Source organism: Chironomus tepperi, unplaced genomic scaffold (genome assembly GCF_022539635.2).
Source record: "Chironomus tepperi strain 1889 unplaced genomic scaffold, CSIRO-AGI_Ctep_v1 contig_85, whole genome shotgun sequence".
NCBI classification, from domain to species: domain Eukaryota; kingdom Metazoa; phylum Arthropoda; class Insecta; order Diptera; family Chironomidae; genus Chironomus; species Chironomus tepperi.
The window spans coordinates 2,406,453-2,422,314 of record NW_027226207.1 but is presented as its reverse complement, the minus strand read 5'-3'; the positions used below and the strand labels follow the sequence as shown (position 1 = coordinate 2,422,314).

Here is a 15,862-nt window from a genome sequence, read left to right as displayed (position 1 = left end):
TTGATTCACGTTTTATTTGCCAAAAAAGGTTGATTCAATAAAAAGCATTTGAAATAAGAAACGGAACGAGACATGACAAATAGGAGCGAGCAACAAATGTAATGAGAGTTTCAATTGACGCTTTGTGCATAATCTCGCTGATGTTTGTCGACAAACTCTGAAGCTTAATCAAATTTTTTCAACATGTTTGAGCAGAAAAAAAATCAAATAGCTGATGGATTCATACAGGTATAAGTACGACACAGAGACACTGCAAACTGTTCCAAGAACATAAAATGATTAATGGACATAAAAAAAGCTTTTCGCTGCTCGCAGTGCTTTGTACATACATATGTTCACTTTTATTGATGAACATGCATTAAAAGCATACTTTTTTGTCTATTGAAGAGTAAAAAAAGCACGCTGAAATCTCTTTATGTTCTTTACATAGCTACAAGCTTTAGTCTTTTTTTTTGCATGGATGTTATAAATATACGCTTGACGAAGTCTATTTTTATATGATGAAAATGAGATTTTATGACAGGTTTTCCGACAAATTACATTGTAATAGTCATTGGTCGAGCAGTGTAACCACAAAGATTTAGTAGAATAGCCTCAGCATCGGTGATCATCCTGATTGGACACAGATACATTAGAACTAGTTCAGGTGCTTTGACAATTAATCCATTCCCCTGAACTTGTCATCAACTGGACATTAACTAGCTAAAATCTTTTTTTTTTCAATTCTTGCTTACATGCTATATATGTAATAAAGTCCTTAATAATGAACATCTATTTAAATTGAGTTGTTCAGATATTTTTTTATTTGAAGAATTTTTTATTGTGATATTGAGTGTATTTCCGACCGACACATGTCAAAGTTTCGTTCACACGGCAGCTAAATGTTCAATATAATTAGGAATATCCCAGTATGCTGATGAGTTCTGATCAAACTATCCGTTTTGTCGCTGATTGAACTAAATTCATTGAATTTCTATTAAAAATTTGGTGTATGGTAGTCAATTTTTCACAATTTTTAATTGTATCGTATTTAATTCTGGATTATAGAATTGAATAGCCGTTAAAAGTCAACTTAATTTCAATAAAAATTAAAGTTGACTCCAAGCTTTAACATGATCCATGTGAGCCCAGAATAGCAGCTTTAGTAAATATCAAGTGAATGTAGCTTCCATAAAACTCAAAATTATGAAACATCGAAGTCAAAACAATCAAATCCAGTCAGAACCACTTAAAAATTTCATTCAAGAAAATCCATTTTCATCATAACAAAATCAAAAACAGAACAGAACAGCGAACGAGCTAAAACTTTTGAAATATAGGCAAATATTTGACAATGAAAAGCTTTCAATAAAGTAAACCTTACCAAAAATGTTTCGCAGCATAAGAGTGAACTGTGTTGATGAGTAGCAAAAATTTATTTACATATCAGAAAAATTGAAACTTTCCATTAAACTTTTTAAAAAGTGCTGAGTATCATGAATATATGCTGTGTGTAAGCAAATCCATTATGCGCTCATATATCGCATCTCAATTTATGGAAAATTTTCCTCCCTTTTTTTACACTGCTTTCTCGTTGTTTTCACATTTTACTCTGTGTATATTACAGGCATGACATGATATATATTTTTGTTTCAATAGCAAAGAAAAGCTTTTCCTTTAACGACATGCTCGCAGCGATTATGAGCTCGTAAATATGAAACAAACAAATGAAAAACGGAAAGAAGAAAAGCAAAAGAAATTTTTTTATGGATTTTTTTTTTTTTTTGAGGAAGTTAAATTGAGTTTGAAACTTTAAAAGACTTGAAACTAAATGCAAATGGTTGATGCCAAATATTTTATTGTAAAGGAATTGCTTAATGGCATTGTAATCTAGATCTGCAGTTCCTTAAAAGCTCTTGTATTGACCTCATTGTTAAGGGTTTGAGAGAGAGAAACATTGCCAGAAACTTTTGGAATTTTTTTAAGTCAAATCCTAACAAATTGGGGAAATTGAAGGAGCAGGAGGAGTTTGGACTCCAAAGACACCCATGAATATGCTTTTGGTTCAAGAAACAATGAGAAAGTTTCGAATGATTTGCAGGTTCTCTCTATATTATTGAAAGATCTAAGCATGGGATCAAGTCATCGATATTTCTTAAAGCTCTGTAGACTGAACATGAAGCACAACGCACAATACTTTCCAAAAACATAAAGCTCATCACATTAAGCCTCAAATTCCCACATTCCTCATCTCACCCTGATTCCTCATTTAAAAAAAAAACCAGTTAAAGCATAAATGAGCTCAATAAGGAAGTTCAACTGAAAGTATCACAAGGGCGAGCATTAAATCATGAGGAAACACAAAAAATTTCTATTCCTTCTTATTATTCTTATCGAAAATCCTAGGTGTGCTGTTTTTTGAGAGCTAAGTACATAGCTGAGAATATATATGGCTAGATATTAAAATTTTAAATAGCTTAACATAGAGACAAATACGTACACATAAGTGTATGAATCACGGAAGTGGAATGCCTGAAGATATTAATACTGCCGACGCCTTATAATAGATTACGAAAGCGCAAAGTTTCACACACAACGGCATTAAACGACTGACGATGATGATGGTTGTAATAATAATAGTAATAATATAGGCATGTTCATAGATATGTAGGCATACATAAATTTCATGTGAATGCTCATATGTGCGTAGGTATAGGAAGCTTTAAGTTTTCATTTCTCTTTTCCCACCTATAAAATAAATTTCTATTTTGGTGGTCGTTTCTATTTTTTATGCTTCCTTCTTTCTTTATTTTTGTTCATTTTTTTCTGTGTTTTTTAGGGTACAGTGAAAAATTGTTTATGCTTTTGTTTAGGATAGATGAGAAGTTTACCAAAATATGTAGCACAAGTCGGTGCAAAATCAGCACCAGGAAGAGGTAACTCTGGTATGGTGAAAGGTTTAAATCTAATTCGGCGTCAAGTCAGAGTTACGACGACATGGGACGGACTTTTAATCGATTAATCGGATATGGTAGTTCATCTCTGTAACTAGACAATGAATAGATAAACCATCTTGTTGTCCAATCGGAACAGTTGTCTAAGATTGTTCAAGATTGAGTCAGAATGAAGAAATCAACAACTCTAAGAAAGATCTTCAAACAATTGGGAATGATCCACAAATCTAGAGCATTTAACCTGCTTTTATGCCAATTCCAATTGAATCTATCAACTTAAATTCACAAAATTTTGATTCCACTTTAAATACCTTCTACGTGCTACTATGTTATCTATTCCAATTCATTTAATAGCTCTAAGAAATCACATCCTTCATTTAATCTTCAAAATACTCCTTCCTAGAAAGAAACTACATGTTTACCGTATTAAGAGCATACAAAAAAAGAATCTTAAATCTGTATCAAAATGAATTGAAAAGACTTCAAAAAATTTCATAGGCATTCATATCCACACGCATGCAGGAACAACATATCTCCTCAAAATTGAAAGCTTTTCAAGCTATTTATCGTCTTATCGCCATGATAACATCTAATCTTCTTCCATTACTGATAAACAAAGTCTTCACATCAAGATTTTTTTTACCAAGCACTTCTGTTACTGTAGATTTCAATTTCTCACATCATCTACCTTTTATTCTCATTCCTAATAATACCCAACCACCCACAATACTGTTACCTCCCAATTCCATTAAAAGCTTCCAAAAAGCATCAGCATTCAATACATAGAATTTCATTTTGAAATATTGAATGCCACAAATTTCAAGCACAACCGCTTCTTGACACATACCGCATCCATTCGTGCTATATTTCACCTTTCTTTCTTTTCCAATTCTTTTATTTTTTTTTTTCTTAACCAATTTTCAGAAGGTGAATGAGTTTTTTTTTCGGGGTATTGTAACTTAAGTGACTGCCTGGTTTGTTGATTAAGTCAGGTGGATGAAGTTGTATGGACAATGGAGCAGCAGTTGTCTGTTTGCTGATGATAGATGGAATCTAAGGTTTGATCCCTTAGATACACCTTTCTGTGATAAACTCATGAATCCTTTAGATATGGCACTATGTAGGGAACCTGACCTTAATTGACTAAGCTAGATTGTTAAGTCGGATAAAGCCATAAACTGTCAATTGCGTATTCATGAAGGGGAAGAGCATGTTTACCTACCAAACTAACTTTCCTTTTTTTGAAGGGCTTTTCCCTATTTTACAAGGATGATTCGAGACAAATATCCAAAAACCTCCTTTTCAAACTAAAAGACGCCTTAAGCACCAACAGTATAGCCATCTGATCTGTCAAATTTCCAACTTTATTCTTCATTTTGTGAAAAGAAAAATGAAAAGCAGAAAAGAAATTTTTCTTATGAATGCATTTTCGTCCGTATTCAATATGTAGTGTGTGTCTATCTATCCACATGGGTAATATGTATGAAATCATTTCACATTTTAAGACTAGAATACATTCATTTTTATATGAGATAATATTGAATAGATGCGGTTAGACAAGACTCCATAGAGAGATGGGTTAAAAACTCTTAAGTCATTGAATGGCATAAGACGATATTTATATAATTTTTGGTGGTATGAGAGCCAATCGAGGTGAGAAAAAGACACTTAAGTGAAGAGCTTAAACATTTTCAAACACCTGCTTATATTCGTTCCATTGTACTAACGATAACATCGACTCCCATTTATATACACCCACATTTTCATCGTCTTTTCTCATTCATAAAATGCCATCTTTACTCGCTATGATATGGAACTGAGTATAAAGAAAACCCTTTTATTTTATGAATATGTGTCTTTATACTTTTCGCTACATTTTGGCAGTAAGGTAAATGGAAATTATTTTTTTTACTTCTTTTACTTCTGGTAAATTGTAAGATGACATTTTGACGAATTTGGCAAACTGTGAAGTATTTTATGGTGCATATAATGCGGTAAAATTTTGCAAGTACTCCTTTGAAGACTTATGGATATATTTTTAAATAAATTTTAACAGGAATGGATGGATTTTTAATCTGGGAAGTATTATTAGGGATTTCTCTGATGAACAATGACGTTATTAAGGAAGTAGCACACTAAAGCACAGTTTGGTATGAAAATAGGTTAAATTGTATCCTGTTAGACACTGCAGTAACACCTAATAGGACTATTCTGTGCTATTTTTGAGCTTACTCAAAGATATACTCAATTAAGCTGACTTCGACCCCTAATTTTTGCTATACTTACAATAGTGTTGTCCAAACTATGTGCAACGGTACACTAGTGCCATGAACCGCATACTGTGACGCAAAACAGTCTGGAAAACACTGACTTACACCCTAATATGCGCTCAACTATTTCAATCACCCAAAGCACCTTCCCAACTCACCTTATGTGTTTGTTAGTTAAAACAGCACAAACTCTTTATGTTACATTACAGCATAAAAAAATATTTTTAATATATTTTTTATATCCCTCAAACAAACTAACCACATCTTTTCATTAATAAAACTTCTCATTCACTTTCTATAGGGAGACAGCAGCAGCAATAGTCGAAGTTGCAACATCACCAAGAGTATAAAGAGTAAAACTTTATCATTTGATATTAGAAGTATTTATTTAAATTCCATTCTATGTATCTACATTGCCTATCAGCCTTTATTTTCATGCAACCATGAACATATTTTCTAACCATGTCTACCTTGTGGATGGTTCCATAAAATAAAATTATTTTTAAAACTCATTAAATTCCCTTCGAGAGAGACATTCAATAGCACTTGTGAGTCTCCTGTTTCTGGGTATAATTTTTGAATATGAAGGGGAGGTAATTTTTATATCTTTCGGAATGAAGGTTGCTTTTTTGGACAGGTGCAGAATCATGACAACGACGATGTCTATGGCAAACGATGATGATGATGATCACTAAAATATTTCCTCTCCGTTTCGTTCTTTTCATATAATTTAATTAATATGCAAATTCAATATATTCTAGTTTTTTCGTCTCAAAATTGTGCATTTCTTGAAGAGAAATATTTTCTGATATCAATCTCTCATTTTTCTCCCTCATCTATCTCGAGGAGCTTCTTTATATCTCTATGTGTGCATTCATATATTGAAAGAGAAAAAGTCGCAGACATGAAATAGTGAAAAAACTAAAATAATTTAATGAAAATGAATGAATGAATAAATGCATGAAATATATGAATGGGAGAATTGAGTATGAAGAGTTACTGGATTTGTTGGGAGATTTTGAACGCATTTAGGAAGTTTGTGAATTTTTTAGGATCTTATGACTAGTACTACTAATATCACTAAATAATTAAGAGTTATGATCAGCAAATTGATCAAAGTTTAAAAACTTAATTCAGTACTGAGTTCAATTCTCAATAAATATATTCAGTATAATACTTGTCGCTTGTCAAAATTGATTTTTTGTTCACTTTTTTGGCAATATTTTTACCTTGTAAAACCCGACCAGATGCGTCATCTCAACCATAATCATCCCATCCAACAGCACTTCCCCCTTAAAAATTCTGCTAATATTTTACTCAAGCCTGGCAGCATATGCACAATTATATGATGCCGAGACATAAAGGTAAACATTTATCCACAGAGGAGGCAGAGGCACTTTAATATTGATGACATTAAATATTGATTCCATGTGTATTTTAATGTTTAAACTACAGCTGTAGCCAAAAAAAAAACCAGCAGAGAATCCATTCAGCCACGATACAAGCTTCCTAATAACATCGACAAAAAAATTAATTTTTGTTCTCAGTCATCTGACATGGATATTATGACAACATTGGTTGTTGAATTTTCATCTGATTAACTTTTACCTCATTCACGCTGTGTGTGCTAAGGCGATAGTAGTTGGAGGTAAAACTGGCAGTTGTAAAAACTGGCTCCCTTATACAATGTCATAAATTTTGATTGTTAATAAAACTCAGCCATGGAATTTTGAGCAGCAGTAAAATGACGTTGAAAAATTTTTCAATCACAAAATTCCTTTTTTTCCTTCGTCTTGTGACTCGGCAAGAAAAGGAAAAAAAGCAAACAAGTTGCTGCCGCGTACTATGATTATGTTACCGCATAAATGTCTACATGCCACAATAGTAAATTACATTGTCGCGTGTTAAACATGAATTAAAGGAATTCTTCAAAAATGAATAGGTTGGGGTGGATAGAAATGGAACTGTGAGAAACAGGAATGACGGAAGAGGGGTTAGGTGCAGTCTATGAAGGGTTTTGGGGGTTTAAACCCACTCAGAATTGAAAATTGCATCAAAATATCTTAGAAAATGTAAATCTAAATTCAAACTCCTTCTAGATCCATTCAACATAACCTCAAAAAGTATCCAGCTCCACCCCTGACTCACTCGTTGCATGAAAGCAATAAAACAAATTTTTTTACATCCTTAAAGTATATTAAGCATATACTTATATTGATATCAACATAAATAAACTCGACATTATATTACTTTCATGTAAAAACATTTGGTAAACAGTCAGGCTTGAAACTTCTTTTTTTTCCTCACTCGGACAACTGTGAACTCCTATGACGTTATAACAACTTCACAACGCACGGGGATATTGAATCAATGTATGTCCATACATGTGTGTGAGTGAAAATTGTATTCAATTAACTCGCATTTCAGATAACATGAAGCTCTGTCCGTTGCGTTGCGTTTCATATCATGTCTATGGATTATTTTGTAGATAGAATGTTAATGGCATGTTGAAATTTAGATTAATTCATGATTGATTTATTGATGGAGGTGTTGTTGTTTAGGTAGAAAATATTTAGTTTACGATGTAGGTGAGGCAGTAATGACTTATTTTATTGGTGAAATTGGATCAGTGTGGGAATGTTTTTTGCAAGAAATGGACGGAAAGGTTGACATGATTGTAAAAAGGGAGTTTTGGATATGGAAAATTGGAATTAATGGATAAAAGGAGCAAATGTAGATAATTAAGGTTATGGACTATATTTAGTAGTGAAAGACTAGCTTTAACAGTTATGGACTAGCTTTAACGGTTATGGACTAGCTTTAGTAGTGATAGACTAGCTTTAAAAGTTAAGGACTAGCTTTAACAGTTATGGACTAGCTTTAGTAGTGATAGACTAGCTTTAAAAGTTAAGGACTAGCTTTAACAGTTTAGGACTAGCTTTAGCAGTTAAAGACTAGCTTTAGCAGTTAAGGACTAGCTTTAGCAGTTAATTACTAGCTTTAACAGTTAAGTACTAGCTTTAGCACATAAGGACTAGCTTTAGCAGCTAAGAACTAGATTCAGGAGCTTAATACTAGCTTTATTAATCAGATTAATTGTATATAAGTTTCAATTAGCTTCAATTTCAAACTAGCTGATCAATCTATCCACTAAGTAACAAAATAATGTTCAATACGTCTCTATTTAATAAAACAATACAAAGACTACAATGAGCAGAATCAATTTGTACTGACTTTCACACAATAGGACAAAAAAGTAACGCCTACATAAAAAAGAGAGGACAATGATCATAGCAACAGCTTTAAAAAAAGCTTCGACAATTTTTCATGCCAACAATGAAGCACATAATTCAATATTAAAAAAATACATAAAGTAAATGAAAATTCATTTGTTTTCAATAAATAATGGGAAAATTTATTTTTCAGAACAATTTCAAGAACAAACAAAAACAATGCAGAGAGAGAATTTAATGAAAAGTTAATTATAATACATTTTCATATTCATTACTATACATTAAAAAATATTGTTTAAATGAAAATTTTTCATTTGCTCATCATTGAATATTTTATAATGGATGAATAAAAGGAAAAGCAATTAATTGACTTCTCTATAGACAATGCTCATATATAAAGAGAGAAATCATAATAAAGGGATCGTTGAAATGTCAATAATATTGATGACCTCGATTTTTTTCGTACACAAAAACACCAACACTGATTCACACATGATTAATTGAATGGAAGTGAGTGTTGAGCAATTTGGGAAAAATGTAAAAGATCTTGTGGGATGACTCATGGAATCAAAAACGCATTTCTTTGCTTTATTGTACTTATTGACATCTGGTGCACTTATATCCATAAAGGAGAGCTGTCTTGCAAATTATTGTATCAAGTATCAAAGGAGTTTGTCACAGAGTTCGCAGTTCTTTAATAGTTCGAACTACAGATGACTAAAAGGTCGCTAGAAATTCAGAGGGTTAAGTACTTTAGTGAAGGACTCTAAAGACTCAAGTGAAGGACTCACAGAACTAAAATCAAGGACTTTAGTGAAGGTATCTCAACATAGCGTCCTGTCAACATTGAGGAGTACAGTTGACTCAAATCGATTTTTCACTCAACAGATAAGGATCCCACTTATTTTCTAATGGGAAAATTTGATTTTCTGAGTACAGCACCCCACTCCCCTCCGTAACAAAATCTCGACCCCTACCCTTAAGTGTGCTACGTTATAAGTGAATGACCCCTTATGGCTATCAAGATACTTTAATTACTCAATTAATTATTGGAATTATTAAAGTTTTAAAAAACAATGAACCCCACCCATACAATCCGCCTACAAACTCCTTACCCACTCCTACCAACTCAAAAACTCTCAGAATTGTGTTCCCACAAAAAGCAATAATGTTTCCATAATTGATAATGTACAGAATGAAAAAAATATATATAATAATTACAATCATATCAATTATAAATTTCTGATATTTTTTTCGGTCCATTCGATCACCAACAACATAAATAATTGATTACATTTCATGATATAAATATACTTGAATTTCACTGGATGGGGAGAAATGGGAGGAAATTGAAGAAATATTTTTTTATGATTTAATTAAAATTCAACGAGCGAAAAATGAGAAGAAATTTTTATGTAAATTGTAATTGTAATTTAAGGAATTTTTTCTGTGGTAAAATTTCAACTTTTTTTTTGATGATGATTCCATTTCAGTGTCTCGGAATGTATAAATTTAATGAGTATCATCTGAAAAATGGGAGGTGGTTGAAATGTGATGAGAATATCAATTAATATCTGTGTACATACTGTAGGGTGGTAGAATTGCGATATTAATGTTAATTTTCTTCAATTTTTTTGCCCCTAACCTCAAAACTCAAATCATATCCACTAAAAAATCTTCCCCAACAAATTTTAATAAATTTCTGATTCCCCAAACTGAACAATTTTCTGCATGAAAAATCTTCTTTTTTTCCTAGCAAATTTTTAATTCATTTAATCTTTTTTTTCATAGCCGCAAAATCAAGACTAACAAATTTTGTGTGCATGTACATATTCCATCTATGCTCATATGTTTGCATGGGCTTAAACTTCCTCAACATTCTCATATCATCCGGTATTAAATTAAATGTTAGCTTAAAGGAGCATAGATGCTTTCAATTTAATTTGGCTTCTGAAATGAGATGAAGGAAATGCCTTTTTTACAGCAATTTAGTCTTAAATTTTTTAGAAGGCTTCAATTCGGTTAATATGAATAGGTTGAAAGAGTTTATTTTTTTGGTTTTGTAAATTTTTTTTATGGTTTTATGCTGAATAAAATTATTTTGAAATGGTTTTTGTTTATTATTTGGAATGGAGCTGCTCACTGATTATGTAACGGTCTTAGGGATGGGGGGAGGTTGGTTTGATTCCATCCCAGTTACGCATCAAACAATGAGGTAAATAAGACTTTTAGGTACCGTAGAGACATTATTGTGTCATGAAAGCATGCTTCTTGTCTGTTAGGACAACTTGCATCAATGTAATAAGTAAAGACCCATCTCCTAGCCTATATCCAGACAAACCTAGTCATAAGTACTGTTAACCTGTACCTATGTGTTCAAAAATATATAAAAATGGACACAAATACGTCATAACTAATTAGTTCAAGTTATTATTCAGTTAATGTCTACATAGTTAACAAAAGTTACATAAATCTTATACCTAATTGTAAATTCACTTGAAGAACTGCTTCCCTATGACTTACAACCTCTTTTAATCTCTAGTAATATTAAACATTCAGAGAATATAACAAGAATATGTGGCATAGAAGAGTAAGAATGCCCTTATAGTTGGATATCAAGTCAAAAACTCAAAAGCCTTTATCCAAATCCACAAAAACTGTAACTTTATATCCAAAATCTTCATCCTCATATTATATAATTTAAAATTTCCAAAATTATCAAGAATTTAATTCCTTCATGACTATCAAAATAAATAGCAATATCATGTTCACTAAAACTTTCTCAATCTCCCTCAAAAATCTGCAAAACTTTTATATCCACTTTGCTAAAATTGAAATTTAACAAGAAGCAACACAAAAATCTTCAACTGGAATTAATTTTAAATTTTAATAGTAAAGCTCAGTTTACATTCTATATGAGAATTATTCTCAAGGCATAAATACGAAAGCCAATAGTTTACTCAATTCCTCGTTCGGTTTAAATTATTTGTATAGACATGAAGATTTAATGTAGCAACCGCACATCCAAAGCATATATCCATGAAAGTGTAGAAAAAAAAAATAATTTTCATCATCAAACAAATCATGAATTTTGAATGTGTCTATTTACTTGAGATTGTGGATTTATCCGGTAAAATACGATGATGTTCACATGGGAAATAGTTTTTATGTCTGTAAATATGCAAAAAAAAGTATTCATCATCAAGTTGTGGCAAGGATCTATGAACGAAGTACATAAGAAATGCTGAGATGACGATAGTACAATTGTTGACGTAAAAACTTCACACTTGCCATTGCTATATTCTTATTTTTACAGTCTCCCTTTTATGTATTATTTGTATAACTTTATAAATATTTTCTCAGAAACAGCATCGAGTGTGTGTGTATTTGCTGCCATAGTTACCGTTACACTCGTGCTTTGTTTGCATACAGAGATTTATTTAAATTGAAAGTAATCTCATGTTTTTTCAGTTATTCATTTTTTGGTTTAAAAAGCTTTTTGTTGCTTTTTTTTTTGTTTTGTTTTGTTTTGGCAACGCAAATAAGATTGAGTAGATTTTTGCAGTGGGAAGCATTTAATGAAGATGAAGAGGAAAGGTATTAAATTTCCAAAATTTTATTAGAAATTGAGAGCTTTTTTTGGTTGAAATCTGAGACGATCGAAGCCTACGTGCTAGTTGATATCCTTATTATTGTACTAAAATATTCAATATAGAACAGAGGTGGGGAACTTCTTATTCGCAGCACCCATTGATGGTAAGCCTCGACCAAAACCGCCATGTTCGCGGCATTAACAAACAATTTTGATGACACATTAATGTGCCGTCGTACTCAGGTTGCCTTCCACTGACTGGTTGCCTTACCCCTCAACCTCCTCTTATTCAACCCAATTGCAAATCTTAATTCTACCCAAATAAATTATTATTCATATTTTTTCCATGCCTCTTTTCACTAGGAAAGAACTTGCTTTTTTATTGAACATTGGGAGCTTGATAACATTTTATTTACAGTCGATAATAAAAAAAAGTATATTTTACTACCACGCCGTGTTTTTAAAGGTGTATACTCAAAAAAGAATTCATGCTCAAGTCTTTGTAAATTTTATGAATAATTTCCTCAATCATCAAAAAAAAAAGAATTCTTTCCTACGGTTTAATTTTTTATGATAATTTTCACCTTTTTAAGGAGCTTGAGGAGTGAAATTGTTGAATTTTTTAAGGTTTAATGGAGATGTGAGATATTGTATAGATTTGGTTGAACCTTCAAACTGGGTCTAAAAAAACCTAAACAGTGTCCCATCGCAGTAGATTGTGCACTGAATAGTCAACCTTATATCTAGGTAAATCAAGTGTATTCAGAGACATCAGGTCGACTAATCGTACCCTGACCCACTGGAGCTCAAGACATCATCTCGTAATAATGACATTTTCCCATAAATCCGAATAAAAATTCATAATTCCATCTTAAAAACCAAATAAAACCAATCTGGAAGTATCACTCACCAACATGATATTTTCGTTTTGCTCGTCCCATTGTCGATTATCTCTTATTTATGCAATTGAATGTATGAACTTGTCAATTTTCTTGATATGTATTTTAATTAATGGTTTTTGTTATCAGTCACTTAACACTTTGCGAATTATTTAAGTACACATCAATTCACAACACTTGAAAATGCCATGAATATGTTGATAACAAGCTGTCAAGGAAACATTTGATAATTTTTTTTTTTGGAAATTACTAGAGATTCTTGTTATGTTTATCAATATTACACGATTGTTTTGGTTGTTGTTGCTTGTTATTAATGTTTAAAGTTCGAGTTTGACTGACGTAACGGATTGAGTGACAATTATTTAGCAACACTAGAAGATGGAGTCTGACACTTTAGGAAAAATTATATTGACCTTGATTTATAAGAATTATTGTTTTTGGATCTTCTTAAGCAATATTTTGAACAAATCTTGAATAAATTCTGGATTGAAACACATTTTCAATTCTGACTACACAGCGACTAAGCGAACAGTGTAAACAGAAACAAGCTGTATCTAATTGATAGTGTGAATTACTTGCTCCAAATTTGGCAGACGCTCAGAAGACACTGTCAAGTAAACTCAGCTTGATTCTGATTATTCTGTGAGCATGTGAACAAATTTAAATACAACAATCCGGCCTAAAGCTAAGATGTCCACAAAAATAATTTATTTCTAGAAAAACAACTTTAATGCAGCTCTAGTTACAGCTACCGACAATTATTTAAAGTCAGAGTCACTTAATTTTACATAAAGTGCACAATTATTTTTAAAAATTAAATTTTAATTAATGGTCACTGAGATATTTTCAAACAATATTTTGATCAAATATTAATTTGACAATCAAGATTTAATCAAAACTGTCAAGCAAACCTTGAAAATTTAAGAAATTTGAGGTTATTTTCTACAAAACTCTAAAGAATTGTCCAAAAGAATTCAAAAAAACAAAAATTTGAAATTATTCCCAAAAAATCCGTCGCTTTTTTCAAACTACAAGAAAAATCAAAAACCACTCAAACAATACGCGACAACGCACGACAATGTGTGAAACTGAATTGAGCCAAATATTTATTTTTTGATAACAGATGCGGAGTCTATATGAGTCAATAAAAATTTATCTTTATTAACTGCCTTTCGCTAACACAATAACCACACTCGGTCTACTTTACACTAATTAATTAGTGCACGTGATTTCATTGTTGCCTATAGAACATTCAAAAGGAGGATATTTTGGATATTTATTCAAACTATTATCATTTGCATGCCTTTTTTAAATACAAAGCACGTCAATAACATGGTGCTAATTAAGTTAGTGTTTATAATTTCACTTCTGTTGGTCAAATATTGAATAATTAACGTCCAAAAAATTAAATAATTATTTGTGAGATTTTTGAGTAGCTTTGTGAGATTCTTGGGGCGTTACGTATAGCCTAGATGAAAACTTTATTTAGGTAGGGTTGAATGATCGACTAAGTTTGAAGTTCTGAGAAATTTTTAACAACCAGAGCTGCAGTTTGCAGCAATTCGCATATTTCGACGTAAAAATGGATAAAAATCAGACATAATGGTGTCTTTAGAGGCACATCATGTCATACCGTAAATAAGACTGCATTGCGGTGCTCCAGAGACTCAATAACAATACATTGTACTCAATAATTGACACTATGACTTCAAATCGGTTCTCAAAATTCCATTACAATAATTACATTCATGCTTGGGGTCAAGAACTCCAAAAAAATTTAAATAAAATTCAAATGTCCATAGCTCCTAACCCTTGACATAAATTAAACAATCTCCATCCCATACAATATACCAATTCCAGTCCCAATCCAATTTAATAATATTTCCATAACATATTTCAATAAACTAATTTATGAGGAAATGCTTTAAGCATATAAAAAGCATTCATGTATGAGAACTTACTGTTCCTTATTCTCAATTCCGTCTTCCCACATTCATATTCAAGTAACGGATATTTATCTTTAAATAAATAATATTTTCTCTCAATTTTTTAGTCCACATAAAGCTTGACTGTTGGAAATTGAATTTTCTGTGTCCTTAAATTGTTTTATTTTGCAATATCCATGAGGTAAATACAGTAAATTGAAAAAAATACATAAAAATTGAATATTTTTCAAAACAAAATTGAATTACAGTCATGATACATCAACATTCATAACATCGATTTATTAGCAGACAATTTGGATTTAAAATGTACTCACGTATTGATGCGATTATAAAGTTTTTATCAGGATTTAATTAATATTTGTTATCTCAACATATTGCAAAAGTTATTCCGTATGTATTTCATAGAGAGCACACAAACACAGACTGAAGCTCTGTAAATAAAGCGACTGGAGTTCTACACTACCGATTTTGTGGAGGCTTAAAAATTAGAAAACGAAAATGTGGTATGGGAGAATTTTAACGGAATTGAATTTTTGATGAAGAGATGTGATGAATGTAATTTTTTTCTGGAAATTTTGACAGTTTTGGTGAAATTAATATGATTTTATTGAAAATGCGGTTACTAATGTCTAAAGTATGATCAGCTGGTCACATGCTGGTCACTAAGTGAATTTTTTAATGAATATTATGGTATTTTCTAGTTGAATAGTCAATAAAGTTAGAGAATTGCCGGGAAAATTATGTAAATAGCCTGACCAATAAACCCACGCATCATATGGTCAAAGCAACTTCGAATCTCACCATTATTACGCGATGTCCCAGTGCCCCAGGCAAATAAGCTGTGCTGTTCATGAGAAAGCTACAGTTGTGACCAGTAATTTGATCAAGTAGCACCTTTTATTGCAGCTAGCATGACAGTTGCCATATAGACGCAATTTGGCACCATAATTTGTGTTGATCGGATAGATTCCTGCCAACTATGAGTTGAA

The 15,862-nt window shown here is 31.7% G+C and overlaps 1 protein-coding gene across 2 annotated transcripts in view; it reads right to left on the bottom strand.

The window, feature by feature from the left end:
- Positions 1-15,325, bottom strand: part of Nha2 (Na[+]/H[+] hydrogen antiporter 2) — a 53,534-nt gene extending 38,209 nt beyond the window's left edge. Inside the window, exon 1 of one of the 2 annotated variants that reach the window (XM_070634507.1) lies at positions 15,188-15,325. Coding sequence is in view for 1 of the 2 variants with exons in the window: in XM_070634503.1 (XP_070490604.1) it covers positions 12,939-12,969 (31 nt within the window). In the remaining variant the exon portion in view is untranslated. Of the gene's footprint in view, positions 1-12,938; positions 13,414-15,187 lie in introns of those variants that run through there. The other variant, XM_070634503.1, reaches the window with a different exon arrangement.
- Positions 15,326-15,862: the final 537 nt, after the last annotated feature.